The 23,967-nt window shown below is 45.6% G+C and overlaps 1 protein-coding gene across 2 annotated transcripts in view; it reads left to right on the top strand.

The window, feature by feature from the left end:
- Window positions 1-23,967, top strand: part of LOC124552621 — a 454,634-nt gene that overhangs the window by 426,408 nt on the left and 4,259 nt on the right. For both annotated transcript variants that reach the window (XM_047126948.1, XM_047126949.1), the window contains one exon: window positions 20,875-21,065. In XM_047126948.1, the coding sequence (XP_046982904.1) occupies window positions 20,875-21,065 (191 nt within the window). The remainder of the gene's footprint in view (window positions 1-20,874; window positions 21,066-23,967) is intronic.

Genomic DNA, 23,967 nt, shown 5'->3' on the forward strand with positions numbered 1-23,967 from the left:
AAATTTCCATTTAGCCTATATTTTTTCATATTCTAATAAATGTTGATACACTTTTGAATTTATTTATTTGATCTAGTCTGTATGTTGCCTCTTCAGTGTAACTTAGACCCAGAATTTTCCAATTACATTTCGTTCAGTTTGTCAAGTCATGGAAAAATAGTGGACCCCGTACGACGGAGGAAACGGTAGGAAAGAAAGAGGCAGATTTCGTTTCCTTTTCCTGTCGACTGTGCGGTAACTAGGCAAAACCACGGGTAATTAGCTAGAAGTACAGATTTATTATGCTAAGAGAGAAAGTGGTGACCTGTTCGGGGAAAAATGCGTAGACAGAGACAGGGGTTGTTACGGTTTGTAACAGTGTCATCAATCACTGTCAGGATAAATTGCGCTATTCGCTTTTGTGTACGTTCGGCTCTTTTCATGGCCGTTTTCGCCTGCAGATCTGCAAGTTCATCGCAGCAAGGCGACGGGGAGAGTGTAATCTCGCCTTTTCATCGACCGTCTACTACCAGTATTCACCTCGCCACTTAGATGCTGCCTCCGTATCGTTGCGTTCCGTGAAGGGGGAGGTTACATTAAGCAGCAAATCTGTGAACTGCGTTCCACAGTGTCCCATCTGAAGTTTGATTTCCATAGCAAAATTAAGTGGAGGAGACCGTGATAAATGTTGGGTACCTCCCTCTTCTTTCACACCATCCGTTCTTCCTTCTCTCACCCCTTCCTATTACTTCAGCACACCTCACATTCCCTGCTGTTACTTCTACACATACACGCACAGAGGGAGGCAGAGAGAGAGAGAGAGAGAGAGAGAGAGAGAGAGAGAGAGAGAGATATTACTATAAATTCAAAATTTAATCTATAAGCAAAAAAAAAAATCAAGAGACATGGGCGTAATACCTTGTAATATCCCCTCTGGTTTTAATAACAGTCTCAGTTAGGCGCCGAAGTTTCTTCTGGTACGCCTGTAGATACACCAAATTATGGAGATGTTTGCTACCTTAACTCGCCGTTCCAAATAGTCCTAGACATATTCTGTGCGGTAAAGATCGGGTGATTTGCATCTACATCTTCATACGTAACTACCGTACTGTGCTTCTCCGAGGGTACCCTGCACCACTAGTAGACATCTCTTTTTCCTGTCACAGTCGCAAATGGAGCGAGGGGAAAACGACTGTGTAAAAGCCTCCGTACAAGCCTTAATTTCTCTGATCATTCTGCAGTTAGCCTGAAATTCCGGCTCTATGTACTTAGGCAACAATGCCTCGCCAAAAGAGCGTCGTCTTCGCCCCAGGGATTTCTGTTTGAGTCGCCGAAGCATGTGCGTAACACTCACCTCTTGACCGAACCTACCGATAACAAACGGACAAATGTAGCAGCACGCCCCTGAATTGCTTCGGGGTCTTCCTTTAAGCTGTCCCGGCGAGGATCGCAAACAGGCGAGCAGTACTCCTTTATAGAGGAGCCACATATTCCCACAATGACCCCAATGTATTAGTAGATTGGCGTATAAGATTAGCAAATATTCTCGTAGGAAACCAAACAACACATGGGTTTGTCAGCAATGCGACCATATACATACGGAAAACAGACGAAAAAATATGAAAATGACATAAAATCGGTAAAATTCGATGAAAATCTGGTATAATCACGAAAAATTTATTTGAGATGTCTAAAATTTGGGAAAATATGATGAAATATATAAAATCGCGAAAACCTAGTAAAATTACGGAAATTGGCAGAGAATATATAAAGTTAAACTAAAAATACCATGAAATGAATACTAACTGAAATCAACGAAATTGCGTGTTCTGGAGAACAGTGGACTGATGCTACATATGAAGGGCTTATTTCAATAGTGGTAAAAGTCCGTTTTTGTTCACTCTGAGATACAGAGTACCAAAGTTAAATGAGCGCTGAAAAATCTGCAGTTGAGATATCAGAAATATTCAAGTATATATATTTCATATACAGGGTGACTCGCGTAAGACGTAACACCCCCATTACTCCGGGGGCGATTCCACGTATCGACAAGCGGTGTTCGGCGAATCATAGCCGACTATGGGGCACATACGTTGGTACACGCACAATAATCACAACCTTTATATTGACCAAGGTAACGAGGCAAGTACATATATTTTAAATGGGACGCTATACTTATTTTTTTGCCATCATTCGAACGCTCTGGAAAAGACGCGTATAGTGATGTAACGCATGTTGCTATTGTGATTTAAATTTCGCCTAGAAGACGCTGGCAAATATTGTACGATTGAAGGTCGAGGCGGTCAGAAGCGGCTGCAGACAGTAAACACTCCTCGCGCGACACGCAGGCCGAGTTGCCGTGCTCTCAGCATGCACGGCCTACGCTACGTACGTAAATCCTCATCCGCCCTCTTTTAAGCAAAGTTTGAATCACTATAGCAACTTGCGTTACATCACTATACGCGTCTTTTCCAGAGCGTTCGAATGATGGTAAAAAAAGTATAGAGCCCCATTTAAAAAACATGTACTTGCCTAATTATCTCGGTCAATATAAACGTTGTGATTATTGGGCATGTACCAACGTATGTGCCCAATAGTCGGCTATGATTCGCCGAACACCGCTTGTCGATACGTGCAATCGCCCTCGGAATGAAGGGGGTGTTACGTATTACGCGACTCACCCTGTATATCTTCAAATATATACAGGGTGTTACAAAAAGGTACGGCCAAACTTTCAGGAAACATTCCTCACACACAAATAAAGAAAAGATGTTATGTGGACATGTGTCCGGAAACGCTTAATTTCCATGTTAGAGCTCATTTTAGTTTCGTCAGTATGTACTGTACTTCCTCGATTCACCGCCAGTTGGCCCAATTGAAGGAAGGTAATGTTGACTTCGGTGCTTGTGTTTATATGCGACTCATTGCTCTACAGTACTAGCATCAAGCACATCAGTACGTAGCATCGACAGGTTAGTGTTCATCACGAACGTGGTTTTGCAGTCAGTGCAATGTTTACAAATGCGGAGTTGGCAGATGCCATTTGATGTATGGATTAGCACGGGGCAATAGCCGAGGCGCGGTACGTTTGTATCGAGACATATTTCCAGAACGAAGGTGTCCCGACAGGAAGACGTTCGAAGCAATTGATCGGCGTCTTAGGGAGCACGGAACATTCCAGCCTATGACTCGCGACTGGGGAAGACCTAGAAGGACGAGGACACCTGCAATGGACGAGGCAATTCTTCGTGCAGTTGACGATAACCCTAATGTCAGCGTCAGAGAAGTTGCTGCTGTACAAGGTAAAGTTGACCACGAAACTGTATGGAGAGTGCTACGGGAGAACCAGTTGTTTCCGTACCATGTACAGCGTGTGCAGGCACTATCAGCAGCTGATTGGCCTCCACGGGTACACTTCTGCGAATGGTTCATCCAACAATGTGTCAATCCTCATTTCAGTGCAAATGTTCTGTTTACGGATGAAGCTTCATTCCAACGTGATCAAATTGTAAATTTTCACAATCAACATGTGTGGGCTGACGAGAATCCGCACGCAATTTTGCAATCACGTCATCAACACAGATTTTCTGCGAACGTTTGGGCAGGCATTGTTGGTGATGTCTCGATTGCGCCCCATGTTCTTCTACCTACACTTAATGGAGCACGTTATGATGATTTCATTCGGGACACACTACCTGCGGCCGGCCGAAGTGGCCGTGCGGTTAAAGGCGCTGCAGTCTGGAACCGCAAGACCGTTACGGTCGCAGGTTCGAATCCTGCCTCGGGCATGGATGTTTGTGATGTCCTTAGGTTAGTTAGGTTTAACTAGTTCTAAGTTCTAGGGGACTAATGACCTCAGCAGTTGAGTCCCATAGTGCTCAGAGCCATTTGAACCACTACCTGCGCTGCTAGAACATGTGCCTTTACAAGTACGACACAACATGTCGTTCATGGACGATGGAGTTCCTGCACATTTCAGTCGAAGTGTTCGTACGCTTCTCAGCAACAGATTCGGTGACCGATGGATTGGTAGAGGCGGACCCATTCCATGGCCTCCACGCTCTCCTGACCTCAACCCTCTTGACTTTCATTTATGGGGGCATTTGAAAGCTCTTGTCTACGCAACCCCGGTACCAAACGCAGAGACTCTTCGTGCTCGTATTGTGGACGGCTGTGATACAATACGCTCTTCTCCAGGGCTGCATCAGCGCATCAGGGATTCCATGCGACGGAGGGTAGATGCATGTATCCTCGCTTACGCAGGACATTTTGAACATTCCCTGTAACAAAGTGTTTGAAGTCACGCTGGTACGTTCTGTTGCTGTGTGTTTCCGTTCCATGACTAATGTGATTTGAAGAGAAGTAATAAGAGGGCTATCCACAAAATACATTACGTTTTGGAATTAAAAAGAAACAAAGTATTGGAAATTTTTTTTATTATATACAGATGAAAGCCACACTTAAATATTACTTTTCTACATAGTTTCCATTTAAATTAAGGCACTTATCGTAGCGATGGACGAGCTTGGAAATTCCTTCGTCGTAAAATTCGGCCGCCTGCGCCTTCAACCACGTGGTTACCTCTTTTGGGACAGAAAAGGTGTGATTTTTGTGGATTTCCTGGAAAGAGGCACTACAATAAACTCTCAAAGGTATTGCCAAACTCTGCACTACTTCAGAAGAGCAATACAGAACAAGCGCGGGGGAAAGTTGGGCTCAAAGATCTTGCTGATTCACGACAACGCCCGGGCCCACACGGCAAATGCCACTCGTGAAGTTCTCGAATCTTTTAAGTGGGAGTTGTTTCCTCATCCGCCGTACAGTCCCGACCTGGCACCGAGCGACTTCCACTTATTCCCAGCAATGAAGAAGTGGTTGGCTATGCAGCGTTTTGATGACGACGCACAGCTTCAGGAAGAGGTAACCACGTGGTTGAAGGCGCAGGCGGCCGAATTTTACGACGAAGGAATTTCCAAGCTCGTCCATCGCTACGATAAGTGCCTTAATTGAAATGCAACTATGTAGAAAAGTAGTATTTAAGTGTGGCTTTCATCTGTATATAATAAAAAAAAATTCCAATACTTTGTTTATTTTTAATTCCAAAACGTAATGTACTTTGTGGATAGCCCTCGTAAAATGAGCTCTAACATGGAAAGTAAGCGTTTCCGTACACATGTCCACATTACATATTTTCTTCCTTTGTGTGTGAGGTATGTTTCCTGAAAGTTTGGCCGTACCTTTTTGTAACACCCTGTATACTGTCCGTCCATTCTTAGTATCCAAAAATTGGCTCTGAGAACTATGGGACTTAACTTCTGAGGTCATCAGTCCCCTAGAAGTTAGAACTACTTAAACCTAACTAACCTAAGGACATCACATACATACATTCCCGAGGCAGCATTCGAACCTGCGACCGTAGGGGTCGCGCAGCTCCAGACTGTAGCGCCCAGAACCTCTCGGCCACAGCGGCCGGCTCTTAGTATCCAGATTTGTGTCTCTGTCGTGGTGTAACGTCTGTTTGCAACAGCGACATGTAAGGATAGGACCTCCAGTCGTACACAAGTACAACATGTTATGACTCTTGCGTTCCGTTTCGGAAGTTTTGACTATTGAATTCCTTAGTTGTAACACAGTTCAAACCTATTTATTTGTTGTTTTCATTCATGTGAGAGATCTACGAGGCATCTCGCCTGCCCTCGCTATTCATCACATTTACTTGCAGCGATGGTATATTCTTACCACATGACTCATAATATACATTGCTGGAATGCTTGTCGAGTATGACAAGTACAAAGATTACAGAATCAGAACAGACACGTCAATTACCGAACGGACAGTTCATAAAATTGTAAAAAAAAAGAAAAAGGTGGGGGCACGAGGGAGATTTGGACATACACTCATGCTCATAAATTAAGGTTAATTGCAGAATGTGGTGCCACACAACGTGGCACTACACAAAACTGTAGTTAATAGCATAGACACATAGGGAACACACACGACACAGATCTGTACGTCCACGCTATTGGTCATAAGTTGAGAAAACCGTCCCGAAACACATGTGCCACAAAACGCTACTGTTTCCTGCGCGTGTGCCCCAACATCAATATGGGATATTATCGCCATGCACACGTGCACAGGCCGCACAACGGGTTGGTATACTCTGGATCAGGTGGTCGAGCAGCTGCTGGGGTATAGCATCCCATTCTGGCACCAGTGCCTGTCGGAGCTCCTAAAGTATCGTAGGAGTTTGAAGACGTGCAGCGATGTGTCGAACGAGAGCATCCCGGATGTGCTAGGGGTTTGGTCTAGGGAACGGGCAAGCAACTCCATTCGCCTGATATCTTCTGTTTCAAGGTAGTCCTCCACAATGGCAGCTCGGTGGGGCCGTGCGTTATCACCAATCAGGAGGAAGGTGGGTCCCACTGCACCCCTGAAAAAGTGAACATACTGGTGCAAAATGACGTCCCGATACACCTGACCTGTTACAGTTCCTCTGTCAACGACATGCAGGGGTGTGCGTGCACCAGTCATAGTCCCACCCCACACCATCAAACCACGACCTCCATACAGGTCCCTTTCAAGAACATTAAGGTGCTGGTATCTGGTTCCTGGTTCACGCCAGATGAAAACCAGGCGAGAATCACTGTTCAGACTATACCTCGACTCGCCTGTAAACATAACCTGGGACCACTGTTCCAATGACCATGTACTGTGTCCTCGACACCAGGCTTTACGGGCTCTCGGATCAGTGGAGTACACCTTGCAGGTCTCCGGACGAATAAACCATGTCTCTTCAGTCGTCTGTAGACTGTGTGTCTGGAGACAACTGTTCCAGTGGCTGCGGTAAGGTCCCGAGCTCTAATCCGTGGCGGTCTGCGGGCACTGATGGTGTGATATCGGTCTTCTTGTGGTGTTGTACAGTGTGAACGTACCGTACTGTAGCGCCTGGACTTGTTTCCGGTCTGCTGGAATGGTTGCCATAATCTTGAGATCACACTTTGTGGCACACGGAGGACCTGCGCTACGACCTGCCGTATTTGACCATCTTCCAGTCGCCCTAGTATTCCACTCCTCATAACGTCATCAATATGTGTTCTTTGAGCCCACAGAGTCACCATTAGCACGTCTGAAAACGTCTTCACACTTACTCGCTGCACCGTACTCTGACATACACCAACACACCTCTGCGTATGTGGACTGCTGCCAGCGCCACCGTGAGACGACCGCAGGTCAGATCCACCGCATGGTCACACCCCGAGGTGATTTAAACCCGCAAACCGCCCACCAGAGTGTTGTTTCACCACGTATCTCCCGCTTTGAAGTTCAAGAAACCACGATGTCATGGGTCTTGGGTTCACTCGATGTTGCACATCTTGAGTTTGGAACATTCACTGTTTCCGTTTTGCTTCTTTTTTCTCAGTTCAGTACACTTCCTTCCTGTCTTCATGCTTTGTTTGTGTTCAAATTTTCACGGGCTATCCACTGGTCCACCTTACCACTAAATCTGGGGGGGATGGTGATGGGGGGGGGGGGGGGGCGGGGCGGGACGGGGCGGGGCGGTAGTCCCCTTGTTAGTAATACGTATGGCGCTGCAGGATACTTTTTATCGTGTATTTGTTTACTCAGTTACTATCTTCAACTGACCTAAAACACACTGTTTTAATAATCTCAGAGAAAACAAATGCCTTCGCAGCCGCCGCCGACACGCTTAGAGACGGAACCTCCACAGCCGCGTTCCATTTATTCGTACATTCCGCGCCGACATTGTCTCCGGCGGCAGTTTTAATCGCCGCTCCCGGGCGATTCACTTGCTCATTTCCCCCTTGTCGTCTTAAAAACAGACGCACACACCTCCCGCCACCGGAAGGCAGTTCCGGCAGAAACGATTTTCTTCCGCCCGCCTACTTCCGTCCAAAAGACAATGGCGAGGGACTACCTGTGGCCACAATACGAGTTCCATGCCGTGGTCTGATTAAAATTACTTGATAGTCAACGCCTGTCATTGCCGTTACAGTGTTACCACATCGGCTGCCGGCTCCCACTTGCTTATAGGTGTCACTGAAACATGGTGGGTGCTGTTCTACATCTACATCCACATCCATACTTCGCAAGCCACCTGACGGTGTGTGGCGGAGGGTACCTTGAGTATCTCTATCGTTTCTCCCTCCTATTCCAGTCTCGTATTGTTCGTGGAAAGAAAGATTGTCGGTATGCCTCTGTGTGGGCTCTAATCTCTCTGATTTTATCCTCATGGTCTCTTCGCGAGATATATGTAGGAGGGCGCAATATACTGCTTGACTCGTCGGTGAAGGTACGTTCTCGAAACTTCAACAAAAGCCCGTACCGAGCTACTGAGCGTCTCTCCTGCAGAGTCTTCCACTGGAGTTTATCTATCACCTCCGTAACGCTTTCGCTATTACTAAATGATCCTGTAACGAAGCGCGCTGCTCTCCGTTCGGTCTTATCCATCTCTTTTATCAACCCTATCTGGAACGGATCTCTTACCGGTGAGCAGTATTCAAGCAGTGGGCGATGTACTGTAACCTGCTTCCTTTGTTATCGGACTACATTTCCTTAGGATTCTTCCAATGAATCTCAGTCTGGCATCTGCTTTACCGACGATTAATTTTATATAGTTATTCCATTTTAAATTACTCCTAATGCCTACTCCCAGATAATTTATGGAATTAACTGCTTCCAGTTGCTGACCTGCTATATTGTAGCTAAATGATAAAGGATCTTTCTTCCTTTGTATTCGCAGCACATTACACTTGTCTACATTGAGATTCAATTGCCATTCCCTGCACCATGCGTCAAATCGCTGCAGACCCTCCTGCATTTCAGTAGAATTTTCCATTGTTACAACCGCTCGATATACCACAGCATCATCCGCAAAAAGCCTCAGTGAACTTCCAATGTTATCCACAAGATCATTTATGTATATTGTGAATAGCAACGGTCCTACGACACTCCCCTGCGGCACACCTGAAATCACTCTTACTTCGGAAGACTTTTCTCCATTGAGAATGACCTGCTACGTTCTGTTATCTAGGAACTTTTCAATCCAATCACACAATTGGTCTGATAGTCCATATGCTTTTACTTTGTTAATTAAGAGACTGTGGAGAACTGTATGAAAAGCTTTGCGGAAGTCAAGAAACACGGCATCTACCTAGGAAGCCGTGTCTATGGCCCTCTCAGTCTCGTGGACGAATAGCGCGAGCTGGGTTTCACACGATCGTCGTTTCCGAGATCCATGCTGATTCCTACAGAGTAGATTTCTAGTCTCCGGAAAAGTCATTATGTGTAACGCGGAGCAATGTTGGAATTGTCCGTCTTGACGTATGACGGAAATAGGAGATCCAGAGGACTGTATAGTACAAGTTGAACAATCCGCCAATTTGAATCCCACGTTGAAGGGTCTCGTTAAATCTCTACAGAACAAACACTTTTTAATATCCTCTTAAGGTCAGAAAATGTACATTCCTTGTACAGATGATGTTACAGTGTAGAAAATGAATTGTCTTACATATGACTTCAAGAGGCAAGCAAATTAAATTAGATGATTAGACGAGTATTTCGAGATAAGATACATTCACTTAAGTTCCATGTAGGTCATACGTTACTGTTCTAAATATTTACCAAATACAGTTAAAATACGTTTCCAGTATTGTGTTTTCTAGTATATATGTTGTACATCCACTTAAGATTACGGTAACTGAAAGTTGCATCCCTAAACAATTACGTCATAATGTCAAAATAGAACACAACAGGCATAAAAATTCCATGTCAGCACAAGAGGGAGCTGCATGAGTACTCAAAGTATATTACTGATCCCCCCAATGCATCTGCAACATCTCTCTTCATTTTTTTTTGTTAAAGAAATATTTAACCATTCTTTCTCAAATGCCCTGATACTGTAAATTGTTTAGTTGTAGCTTAACATATTCTCATACACTCTTTAAGGAAACCTCTAAGCTGTAAAACTAGTTGTTGATAACACTCTGAGAAACCACTCTAGAACACTCTGAACTTGTTGTAGCAGATGGAATAAGATATTGCATTCACCAATTCAGCGTTCTCATATATACACTGTGTGATCGAAATGGCTTAAAAGTTCGTGGCGCCCTACATCGGTAATGCTGGGGTTCAATATGCTGTTGGCCCACCCTTAGCCTTGATGACAGCTTCCACTCTCGCAGACATACATTCAACCAGCTCTGAAAGGTTTCTTGGGGAATGGCAGCCCATTCTTCAGGAGTGCTGCACTGAGGAGAGGTATCGATATCAGTCGTTGAGGCCTGGCACGAAGTCGGCGTTCCAAAACATCCCAAAGGTGTTCTATAGGATTCAGGTCAGGACTCTATGCAGGCCAGTCCGTTAGAGGGACGTTATTGCCGTGTAACTACTCCGCCACTGGCAGTGCATTAGGAATAGATGCTCGATCGTGTTGATAGATGCAATCGACATCCCCGAATTGCTCTTCAGCAGTGGGAAGCAAGAAGGTGCTTAAAACATCAGTGTAGACCTGTGCTGTGATAGTGCCACGAAAAACAACAAGGGGTACAGGCTCCTTCCATGATAAACACGACCACACCATAACAACCCCGCCTCCGAATTTTAGTGTTGGCACTACATATGCTGGCAGATGACGTTCACCGGGAATTTGCCATACCCACACGCTGCCATCGGACCGCCACGTAGTGTACCGTGATTCATCACCCCACACAACGTCTTTCCACTGTTAAATTGTCCAATGTTTGCGCTTCTTACACCAAGTAAGGCGTCGTTTGGCATATACCGGCGTGATGTGTGGCTTATGAGCAGCCGGAAATCAAAGTTTTCGCACCTCCCGTATAACTGCCATAGTACTTGCAGTGGATCCTGATGCAGTTTGAAATCCCTGTGTCATGTTCTGGATAGATGTATGCCTATTACACATCACGATGCTTTTCAGCTGTCGGTGATGTCTGTAATTCAACAGACGAGGTCGGCCTGTGCGCTTTAGTGCTGTACGTGTCCCTTCGCATTTCTTCACTATCACATCGGTAACCGTGGACCTAGGGATGTTTAGGAGTGTGGAAATCTCGCGTACAGACGTATGACACAAGTGACATCCAATCAGCTGACCACGTTCGAAGTCCGTAAGTTCCGCGGAGCGCCCCATTCTGCTCTCTCACGGTTTCCAATGACTACTGAGGTCACTGATATGGAGTACCTGGCAGTAGGTGGGAGCACAATGCACCTAATATGAAAAACGTATCTTTTTGGGGTGTCCGGATACTTTTGATCATATAGTGTAGATGTTTCATTCACCAACTCACTCTTCTCTTATATGTTGTTTTTTTCTTTGGCTATCAGCTGGAAACAGAGGATTTGGCACATAAAAAGAGTAATGGTGGCATTTGGTTTCATTTTCTACTTGTTGTCTGCCCGGTTTTACTCAACCTGGCTTTCTTCAAAGTGGAGCTGTAGTAATAATAGGAAATATTTTGTTATTATCAACAAGTTGCGATGAAGTATTATCAGTTTACTCTTCCTATAAAATTAACAGCTACCGGTACTTAGGATGACTTGTGGTCGCATACAGCTGTTGTAAAGAAAATCAAGAAAAGTAGCTTACTTTAAACTTACGATGTTACATCGTGTTATGTAAACATAATCTGCAGCAAGATTACAATAAACACGCATCTTACATATATAATTTCGTTACCACCGCTCTGTGAGCACATCTATTTCTAAAACAAAGACAAAAGGTTTTTTTTACTTTCGCTACACGCGTAGTTTCCCGAGTTTGGTGTCCAGTCTTTGCGCCTTGAATTTACAGGCCACCTTTTACGCCGATCTATATCTGAAGGAAACCGATAAAACTTATAGCGATCGCGTCTGCTATTATTTGAGCAGTTTGGAGCTACACACCCTACCATTTGACGCTGTGTAGCAATAGAATTAAGCAAAATTCGCCGAATCGCTTTCCTATGCCACGCGAAGTATACAACACTGTCCTCAGACTGGGATTCAAAATGACGGATTGTTCAGTTCGATATATCCAGTGATTTAGCAAGACGCTCTACTGACAGCTGATCTTAAGTTACCGATGACCGGTCTGCGGCAGACATCGCGTTTTGTAGCCCAGAATTCAAACTCTTGTCCTAACCTAACCACAACCTCTTGATGTGTAATGTATACTAGAATACGGCGGTCAGTAATCTGCGGCTGTACTGCAATCGCGATCGCTTTATTTATAGAGATTAAAGCTAATCTCTACCAGCAAACTCAGAAGAGAAAAATTTCAGTTTCAGAGCTAGAAAACGAACTGTAATTTCTCGGTGTCATTCACTGGTTATTTGAAACTATCCTTACACGGCTACAAGAAGTGCGTTTTTGCCAACTGATGAGCAATTCTGTTCGGCACTTGGTTGTAGATTGTGGACGACACTGGCAGATTCCAAATGAAAAAATAATGATAAGAAGAAAAATAAGGGCAAATAAAAAAGTCAATACGATAGTGAAAATGACTCGGGAAAGTTTCAGAAATTGAAAACTTACATTTAAATGAATTAATTGAATAAAGATGATAGTCTTTTGATTAGATTTAGGAATAAAAATTCTCTTTGTCCTTCACGAGTTTCGAACCTATTACCTTCCACACGACAAGCCACTACGCTAATCTCTGCGCTAGGACTTTACCGTACTCGTTTTTGTTTTTTTTTTTTTCCTTCAAAATGTCACGTAATGTCATGCAACACATTTCTAATGATGTAAACCGAGCTCTGTGATTATAACAACTGCATATGTTACGCTGTATCGCGTCTTGTGCGGAAGGGTCTAGCGATGTTCGGTTAGTGCTGTGTATGAAACACGTGTACATCGTTAGCATCGTGTATATATGTGTGTGTGGGGGGGGGGGGGCGCTTATGGTTCTCACTTATGATGAAATACGAAATTAAAGGGTCAGACACAGGATTAGGGATCCAAACACATCAAGACGTAAAGCCAGACAGTGAACTGGAAGGAAACTGACCAATTGTTGTGGCAGTTTAGCAACGGCGAACGGTTCGGTCGTGACGTTGAGCGCGCTGTCAGCTGTCACTGGAGGGAACCGGCTCCAGCCCGTGAAGTGCCGATAATCAAGTAATTTTAATCAGACTATGGTCCGTTCAAACCTCTCCAGAGTAATGGAGGAACTTGAACACCGTAACTCTCCTCCCCACAGTGGCAGTTTTCTGCAACTGCAGCGGTTGTGGGGTAAGTAGCAGAAGGTACTCTTGAGAGTAGCATTTATTAGAACTTATTCCCATTCGATTCGAAAGAATATGAAGCGCGGGAGAATCGGCCTTTACTATAAAAATACAACCGCATTTTCCATAACTTACTACAAAGGGAGAGGGAAGGTGTGTCGCTTTATACACACCGCAAGAAAAATTTCGTTACTTGTAGTTAACATTGATTAACATGTACTGATGTGTAAATAGGGTCCACAACATGAAAATATCTTTTAGCTCATTCTTAGTAATACCAACACATTTTCTCTAATGTATACAGCGAGGAGAAGTGTACTTTATGAACACAACCAAAGAAATTATAAAAATGGAATTTTCATTGTCACTGACTTTTCTTCACAATATATCTCTTAAAGACATACAGACGTGTAAGAAGGATCCTGAACTGGAAAGTATGAATATGACACTTGTTGTATAAGTCACATTCACTACAAAGACTTAAAGTTTGGTTTACGATATTATCAAAAGGTCGGCTTATAACAGCCCCCGCCCCCTCTCCACCGGACAGAACACAAGGGAAAGAGAATCAACGAGCGAGAATTGTGTCTAGTGTAAACAGTAGGCGAGCACGAGCGAACTGTATTCGGCCGTGTTCAGTTCGCATCAGCTAATGTTTCTTCGTGTTCCGCTAGCTGTCGGTCGGTCATCCCAGCTATGTTCACAGTGACACTATCGCCAAAGGTCGTGGTGCGTCCGACCTCCTTTACTTTAGTTTATTCTGCAAGCATGAATTACGAAACTGATGAAAAAAAACTAAACTTCAAGCGAACAGGCATTGGGAGGGCCAATGATACCGACCGACCGCCGTGTCATCCTCAGGCTCTGCATGCGGATATGGAGGGACATGTGGTCAGCACACCGCTCTCAAGGCCGTTGTCAGTTTTCGTGACTGCAGTCTTCCATAAGCGCTACATGCTGTCAGAAAGGGACTGAATTTAAAATATTTCCAGGTCCTCTTTATGTAGCGTTTATGGAAGACTTCCAGACAAGGCAGGCCCCGAAGATATGAATATGAGATCACTGGGAGATCCAACCACGACAAAATTATTCCGACTGGTGTGCAAGATACAAGGGGCGATCAAAAAGTTGTCCGTTCGAAGGCCGCTCATGAAACGTCCCCTTTGAAAACTTATGAATGACTGTGCTGGTAAACTTCTGCGTTATTTGATTTTCAAACAGGTGAGCAGAACTCAACGTACTCAGACATTTCGCTCTTTACTTATTCTGATCATCACTATAAACCGACATACAATATTTTTAGTGCAATGCAATCTGACTTTCAATAATCCCTACAAAAGAATGGCCCTGGCTAACAATAACCTATACCTTTCAAGAATCACTTACCTCACAAAAATCTTCGTTACTCGAACTACTGCAGTACAGCGAGCGCCTATACTGCCAGCTAAATAGAAGATTCAAACTACAGAAGGCACTAACTACTGATAGGCATAGTTAGCAAATGAAAGATTTTGATAGAGAACGAACAATGTATTTATCTTAATAGTGTTCAAAAGTCATCATGTATATCTATCAATTCATGGCAACCATCTTTACAAATTTCGTTTTTCTGGCGGACACACGTCCAGACTGTCCGCTCTCAAATCTCTAGCATCTCTCTCTCCGCATCCACCACTGCTGGCGGCTCACCTCCAACTGCTCAACGCTACGCACTGTTCACGTCCAACTGCCCAACACTACACAAGCGAATATTCCAACAATGAGTCCAACCAGCCACAGACTGCACACAGCGCAGTCAGCTATTTTCATACAGAGCACTACGTGGCGTTACCAACATAAAAACCTAAACAGCCTACTTACAGAGGACATGGAAATATTTTAATTCCAGTCTCTTTCTGACCGCATGATGCATACAAGGGATGTTCGATAAGAACGCAATACCTTTTTTTCCTGAAAGCAGACTGGTTTTATTCAGGATTCCAATACATCTTATTATTCCCCACTCTCTTTGCCACAAAACCCTATTTTCCAACATAATCTTCACAAAAGAAGAAGAAGTAAATATTCCAGAATTCGAATCAAGAACAGCTACCACCATGAGTAACGTAGAAGTAAATATCCTCGGAGTAGTGAAGCAACTTAAATCACTTAATAAAAGCAAGTCTTCTGGCCCAGACTGTATACCAATTAGGTTCCTTTCAGAGTATGCTGATGCAATAGCTCCATATTTGAGAATCATATACAACTGTTCGCTCGACGAAAGATCCGTACCCAAAGACTGGATGTTGCACAGGTCACACCAATATTCAAGAAAGGTAGTAGGAGTAATCCACTAAATTACAGGTCCATATCACTAACGTCGATATGCAGCGCGATTTTGGAACATATATTGTGTTCAAACATTATGAATTACCTCGAAGTAAACAGTCTATTGACACACAGTCAACACGGATTTAGAAAACATCCTTCTTATGAAACACAACTAGGTCTTTATTCACATGAAGTGTTTAGTGCTATTAACAAGGGATTTCAGATAGATTCCGTATTTCTCGATTTACAGAAGCATTTTGACACGGTGCCACACAAGCGGCTTATAGTGAAATTGCGTGCTTATAGAATATCGTCTGTTATGTGACTGGATTTGTGATTTCCTGTCAGAGACGTCACAGTTCGTTGTAACTGACGGAAAGTCATCGAGTAAAACAGTAGATTTCTGGCGTTCCACGAAGTAATGTTATAGGCCCTTAGCTGTTCGTCACCTATATAAACGATTTGGGAGATAATCTGAGCAGCCGTCTTAGGTTGTTTGCAGGAGACGCTGTCGTTTATCGACTAATAAAGTCATCAGAAGATCACAACAAATTGCAAAACGTTTTAGAAAAGGTATGTGAATGGTGCGAAAATTGGCAGTTGACCCTAAATAACGAAAAGTGTCAGGTCATCCACATGAGTGCTAAAAGGAACTCGTTAAACTTCGGTTACACGATAAATCAGTCTAATCTCAAAGCTGTAAATTCAACTAAATACCTAGGTATTATACACTCCTGGAAATTGAAATAAGAACACCGTGAATTCATTGTCCCAGGAAGGGGAAACTTTATTGACACATTCCTGGGGTCAGATACATCACATGATCACACTGACAGAACCACAGGCACATAAACACAGGCAACAGAGCATGCACAATGTCGGCACTAGTACAGTGTATATCCACCTTTCGCAGCAATGCAGGCTGCTATTCTCCCATGGAGACGATCGTAGAGATGCTGGATGTAGTCCTCTGGAACGGCTTGCCATGCCATTTCCACCTGGCGCCTCAGTTGGACCAGCGTTCGTGCTGGACGTGCAGACCGCGTGAGACGACGCTTCATCCAGTCCCAAACATGCTCAATGGGGGACAGATCCGGAGATCTTGCTGGCCAGGGTAGTTGACTTACACCTTCTAGAGTACGTTGGGTGGCACGGGATACATGCGGATGTGCATTGTCCTGTTGGAACAGCAAGTTCCCTTGCCGGTCTAGGAATGGTAGAACGATGGGTTCGATGACGGTTTGGATGTACCGTGCACTATTCAGTGTCCCCTCGACGATCACCAGTGGTGTACGGCCAGTGTAGGAGATCGCTCCCCACACCATGATGCCAGGTGTTGGCCCTGTGTGCCTCGGTCGTATGCAGTCCTGATTGTGGCGCTCACCTGCACGGCGCCAAACACGCATACGACCATCATTGGCACCAAGGCAGAAGCGACTCTCATCGCTGAAGACGACACGTCTCCATTCGTCCCTCCATTCACGCCTGTCGCGACACCACTGGAGGCGGGCTGCACGATGTTGGGGCGTGACCGGAAGGCGGCCTAAAGGTGTGCGGGACCGTAGCCCAGCTTCATGGAGACGGTTGCGAATGGTCCTCGCCGATACCCCAGGAGCAACAGTGTCCCTAATTTGCTGGGAAGTGGCGGTGCGGTCCCCTGCGGCACTGCGTAGGATCCTACGGTCTTGGCGTGCATCCGTGCGTCGCTGCGGTCCGGTCCCAGGTCGACGGGCACGTGCACCTTCCGCCGACCACTGGCGACAACATCGATGTACTGTGGAGACCTCACGCCCCACGTGTTGAGCAATTCGGCGGTTCGTCCACCCGGCCTCCCGCATGCCCACTATACGCCCTCGCTCAAAGTCCGTCAACTGCACATACGGTTCACGTCCACGCTGTCGCGGCATGCTACCAGTGTTAAAGACTGCGATGGAGCTCCGTATGCCACGGCAAAATGGCTGACACTGACGGCGGCGGTGCACAAATGCTGCGCAGCTAGCGCCATTCGACGGCCAACACCGCGGTTCCTGGTGTGTCCGCTGTGCCGTGCGTGTGATCATTGCTTGTACAGCCCTCTCGCAGTGTCCGGAGCAAGTATGGTGGGTCTGACACACCGGTGTCAATGTGTTCTTTTTTCCATTTCCAGGAGTGTAATTACGAACAACTTAAATTGGAAGGAACACACAGAAAATATTGTGGGGAAGGCTAACCAAAGTCTGCGTGTTATTGGCAGGACACTTAGAAAATGCAACAGGTCTACTAAGGAGACTGCCCACACTATGCTTGTGCGTCCTCTTTTAGAATACTGCTGCGCGGTGTGGGATCCTTGCCGGATAAGACTGACGGAGTATATCGAAAAAGTTAAAAGAAGGGCAGCGCGTTTTGTATTATCGCGAGTAGGGGAGAGAGTGTGAGAGAAATGATACAGGATTTGGGCTGGAGATCATTAAAAGAAAGGCGTTTTTCGTTGCGACGGAATCTTCTCACGAAATTCCAATCATCAACTTTCTCCTCGGAATGCGAAAATATTTTGTTGGCACCGACCTACACAGGGAGGAACGATCACCAAGGTAGAATAAGGGAAACCGGAGATCGTACGGAAAGATACAGGTGTACGTTCTTTCTGCGCGCTATAAGAGATTGGAATAATAGAGAATTGTGAAGGTGGTTCGATGAACCGCCTGCCAGGAACTTAAATGTGATTTGCAGAGTATCCATGTAGATGTGGCTGTAGAGCGAATGCAACGCCCTTACACCACCCTAATGGGACGGCCTGTATGCCCACATGGTACCCCTCTACTGGTCGACTTCGAATCCAGCGTCTTGCTGCATCGACAACGTTCACATCCGCGGAGTGCATCCCTCATTGGGCCAAAGTCACAAAGTGTGAGATTCTGACTGTGGGTTCGAGTCGCAGACCGGCACAAATTTGCACCATCGTCGTTCCATTCTACAGGTGACGGTTGTCCATATTCGTAACTGCTAATACGTCTGATGTACTTCATAACGGCTGTAGTTCCCGCAGTGTCTGAAGGGAACTTGGAACCGTAATTCAGAATAACACAGGCATTGCCACATCGTATGGAATGAGAGTGTCCGCACGTTCTAACGTCACAGCTGTGTGCGGCTGGTCGGTACGCAGGAGATCGGACACGTTTGCCCGATTTTGTTCGATGATGACAGACACCTCGGCAGTGGATACACCGGTTCCCGTGAGATCACCGAAGTTAAGCGCTGTTGGGCGTGCTCGGCACTTGGATGGGTGACCATCCAGCCGCCATGCACTGTTGCCATTTTTCAGGGTGCACTCAGCCTCGTGGTGCCAATTGAGGAGCTACTCGACCGAATAGTAGCGGCTTCGGTGAAGAATTCCATCATAACGGCCGGGAGAGCGGTGTGCTGACCCCATGCCCCTCCTATCCGCATCCTCCACGGATGACACGGCGGTCGGATGGTCCCGGTAGACCACTCGTGGCCTGAAGACGGAGTGGATGACAGACACCTCGCTCAACGACTCACCGTGCTTTTGTTCACTCTTAGGTCTCCGTAGACATTCAGCCAAAAGGAACTTAGGTCTCTGCTTGGGACGAACCTCCATTACAGACGCCATTTTGAAGGCTACGTATAGCGCTACCACCTATCGGCAATTCATGAAACTACAGGGGCTGAAGCAGAAATATTCCACGTTGTCCCACAGCAAATTCCGCGTTTTTTCGACGGAAACTGGCCGAGAAAAAGATGTGTTGGATTACTTGTTAAGCGTTGCTCGTATTTCATTGACATGTTGCACTGCTTTCATGATGATCAGTATCCATTCAACTAGAGTTCGTAGAACGTAACGAAACTATTTGTGTATTAATTACCGGATACGGGGATGGCGATACTGACCTGAAAGTGGTGTTGTAGATCTCTGTAGTAATTACACTACTGGCCATTAAAAATGCTACACCACGAAAATGACGTGCTACAGACGCGAAATTTAACCGACAGGCAGAAGATGCTGTGATATGCAAACGATTAGCTTTTCAGAGCATTCACACAAGGTTGGCGCCGGTGACGACACCTACAACGTGCTGACATGAGGAAAGTTTCCAACCGATTCCTCATACACAAACAGCAGTTGACCGGCGTTGCCTGGTGAAACGTTGTTGTGATGCCTCGTGTAAGGAGGAGAAATGCGTACCATCACGTTTCCGACTTGGATAAAGGTCGGATTGTACCCTATCGCGATTGCGGTTTATCGTATCGCGACATTACTGCTCGCGTTGTTAGAGATCCAATGACTGTTAGCAGAATATGGAATCGGTGGGCTCAGGAGGGTAATACGGAACGTCCTGCTGGATCCCAACGGCCTCGTGCAGCCACGTCTCGATCCCTGAGTCAACAGATGTGGACGTTAGCAAGACAACAACCATCTGCACGAACAGTTCGACGACGTTTGCAGCAGCAGGGACTATCGGCTCGGAGACCGTGGCTGTGGTTACCCTTGACGCTGCATCAGACAGGAGCGCCTGCGTTGGTGTACTCAACGACGAACCTGGGTGCACGAATGGCAAAACGTCATCTTCTCGGATGAATCTAGGTTCTGTTTACAGCATCATGATGGTCGCATCCGTGTTTGGCGGCATCGCGGTGAACGCATATTGGAAGCGTGTATTCGTCATCGCCATACTGGCGTATCACCAGGCGTGATGGTATGAGGTGCCATCGGTTACACGTGTCGGTCACCTCTTGTTCGCATTGACGGCACTTTGAACAGTGGACGTTACATTTCAGATGTGTTACGACCCGTGGCTCTACCCTTCATTCGATACCTGCGAAACCCTACATTTCAGCAGGATAATGCACGACCGCATGTTGCAGGTCCTATACGGGCCTTCCTGGATGCAGAAAATGTTAGACTGGTGCCCTGGCCAGCACATTCTCCAGATCTCTCACCAATTGAAAACGTCTGGTCAGTGATGGCCGAACAACTGGCTCGTCACAATACGCCAGTCACTTCTCTTGATGAACTGCGGTATCGTGTTGAAGCTGCATGGGCAGCTGTACCTGTACACCGCACCCAAGCTCTGTTTGACTCAATGCCCAGGCGTATCGAGGCCGCTATTACGGCCAGAGGTGGTTGTTCTGGGTACTGATTTCTCAGGATCTATGCATCCAAATTGCGTGAAAATGTAATCACATGTCAGTTCCAGTACAATATATTTGTCCAATGAATATCCGTTTATCAACTGCATTTCTTCTTGGTGTAGCAATTTTAATGGCCAGTAGTGTACATTATATTGACGTAATGAATTGTTCTACGGCAGCTTGAGGAACTGTGGGCGTGTTTGTCTGTCGGCAGGCGGGTGCATGGCTTTCGGGCACTCGTGCTTCGGCGGCCACGGCAAGCGCGCCGACATGGAGCCTGGCGCGGAGGGGGTGCAGGGGGCGGAGGAGGCGGCGGCCGTGGCGGAGGCGGCTGCGGCGGCGGCCCTGCTGGACGACGCGGCCAGCCCACAGAGGTTCCGCCTGTCGCCCTTCCTGCGGCAGTGGGTGAGCACCGCCCGTCACTTCCAGCCGGCAAAGACCCGTTTCGCCGGGGTTTTATTTTCATTTCTTTCCTGAAAGCTCCAACGACCATCCCCCCCCCCCTCCCACCCCTCCCCTCCCCCCCATACCCATCACCAACCCAGATTTTTTTTTTTCATTTCTTTATTTTGGCTTCGGGTTACAAGACCACACAGTCAACAACGGTTATTAAATGCCAATGAAGTTGTTGTTGTTGTGGTCTTCAGTCCCGAGACTGGTTTGATGCAGCTCTCCATGCTACTCTTTCCTGTGCAAGCCTCTTCATCTCCCAGTACCTACTGCAGCCTACATCCTTCTGAATCTGCTTAGTGTATTCATCTCTTGGTCTCCCTCTACGATTTGTACCCTCCACGCTGCCCTCCAATACTAAATTGGTGATCCCTTGATGCCTCAGAGCATGTCTTACCAACCGATCCCTTCTTCTAGTCAAGTTGTGCCACAAACCTCTCTTCTCCCCAATCCTATTCAATACTTCCTCATTAGTTATGTGATCTACCAATCTAATCTTCAGCATTCTTCTGTAGCACCACATTTCGAAAGCTTCTATTCCCTTCTTGTCTAAGCTATTTATCGTCCACGTTTCACTTCCATACGTGGCTACACTCCATACAAATACTTTCAGAAACGACTTCCTGGCACTTAAATCAATACTCGATGTTAACAAATTTCTCTTTTTCAGAAACGCTTTCCTTGCCATTGCCAGTTTACATTTTATATCCTCTCTACTTCGACCATCATCAGTTATTTTGCTCCCCAAATAGCAAAACTCCTTTACTACTTTAAGTGTCTCATTTCCTAATCTAATTCCCTCAGCATCACCCAACTTAATTCGACTACATTCCATTATCCTCGTTTGGCATTTGTTGATGTTCACCTTATACCCTCCTTTCAAAACACTATCCATTCCATTCAACTGCTCTTCCGAGTCCTTTGCTGTCTCTGACAGAATTACAATGTCATCGGCGAACCTCAAAGTTTTTATTTCTTCTCCACGGATTTTAATACCTACTCCGAGTTTGTCCGTTGTTTCCTTTACTGCTTGCTCAATATACAGATTGAATAACATCGGGGATAGCCTACAACCCTGTCCCCCTCACTTCCCAACCACTGCTTCCCTTTCGTGCCCCTCGACTCTTATAACTGCCATCTGGTTTCTGTACAAATTATAAATAGCCTTTCGCTCCCTGTATTTTTTTCCCTGCCACCTTTAGAAATTGAAATAGAGTATTCCAGTCAACATAGTCAAAAGCTTTCTCGAAGTCTACAAATGCTAGGAACGTAGGTTCGCCTTTCCTTAATTTGTTTTTTAAGATAAGTCGTAGGGTCAGTATTGCCTCACGTATTCCAACATTTCTACGGAATCCAAACAGATCTTCCCCGAGGTCGACTTCTACCAGTTTTTCCAGTTGTCTGTAAAGAACTCATGTTAGTATTTTGCAGCAGTGGCTTATGAAACTGATAGTTCGGTAATTTTCACATCTGACAACACCCGCCTTCTTTGGGATTGGAATTATTATATTCTTCTTGAAGTCTGAGGGTATTTCGCCTGTCTCATACATCTTGCTCGCCAGACGGTAGGGTTTTGTCAGGGCTGGCTCTCCCAAGACTATCAGTAGTTCTAATGGAATCTTGTCTACTCCCGGGGTCTTGTTTCGGCTTAGGTCTTTCAGTGCTCTGTCAAACTCTTCACACAGTATCGTATCTCCCGTTTCATCTTCATCTACATCCTCTTCCATTTCCGTAATATTGTCCTCAAGTACAACCCCCTTGTACAGACCCTCTATATACTTCTTCCACCTTTCTGCTTTCTCTTCTTTGGTTTCCATCTGAACTCTCGATATTCTTACAAGGCAACAACGGTTATAAAATGCCAAAGAAATACAACCGCAAAAAAGCATAATAGCACAAAATTACGAAGTTAGCATACAAACTCACCCTTAAAGAAAAATATAAGCGCAGTTAAACAAACACCAGATAAGCGGCAACAGTGATACAATGATATTGGAGCATAATTAGAAACATCACTATATAGCATCATTATGACAAACACGCATATGCATATGCTTTCATAGTAGAAGACAAAACATGGGAGGGCAAATTCCTTACATCGTAAAATAAGTACAACAATAGCTGAAGAACAATATTGCAAATAACGTCATATAACAATGTTGAAGTGCAGCATATAGACAGGCGTACTTAACATCAAAGAAAAGCTAAAATGACACACACAATACAACCAACGGTATGTATAATAGTGCCAGTGGAACAGTGACATAAAATACACAAGAGAGCAATAATGAAAACGCACCAGGTTAGCCTAGAGCGCTAATCCGCTGCTTCCTGGACGCCGGTAGGCGCGCCGGTCTCGGATCGAATCCGCCCAGCGGATTGACGACGAAGGGCCGGTGTTCCAGCCAGCGTGGATGTTGTTTTTCGGTGGTTTTCCCACATCCCACTAGGTGAATACCGGGGGGATCCCCACTTCCCGCCTCAGTTACATGGGTCGCAGACATTTGCAACATGTTCACACTATTTCATAGTTTACACTAGGTGCAGACTGCTGGGGTCACTACTTCGTCCCGGGGGGTACGGAGTGGCGGCAGGAAGGGCATCCGGCCACCCTCTGAAACTAACACTGCCAAACTAATAGTAACAAACCAGTCCCGGCAGCAGTTGGATCTGAATATGGACACAAACAAAAAGCAATAATGAAGATTTAATGTACAAACAGAGATCTGTACAGAAATTAAAACACAGAATTACGCACTGGATTACGAATCGGGCTGATGCCAACTGAAACCTCGGAAACTCATAAATTAAGTTTTAATGCCAGTGTCTTTCAAATAGTCGGTGAGCAAGTTGTATA

Source organism: Schistocerca americana, chromosome 10 (assembly GCF_021461395.2).
Source record: "Schistocerca americana isolate TAMUIC-IGC-003095 chromosome 10, iqSchAmer2.1, whole genome shotgun sequence".
NCBI lineage: Eukaryota > Metazoa > Arthropoda > Insecta > Orthoptera > Acrididae > Schistocerca > Schistocerca americana.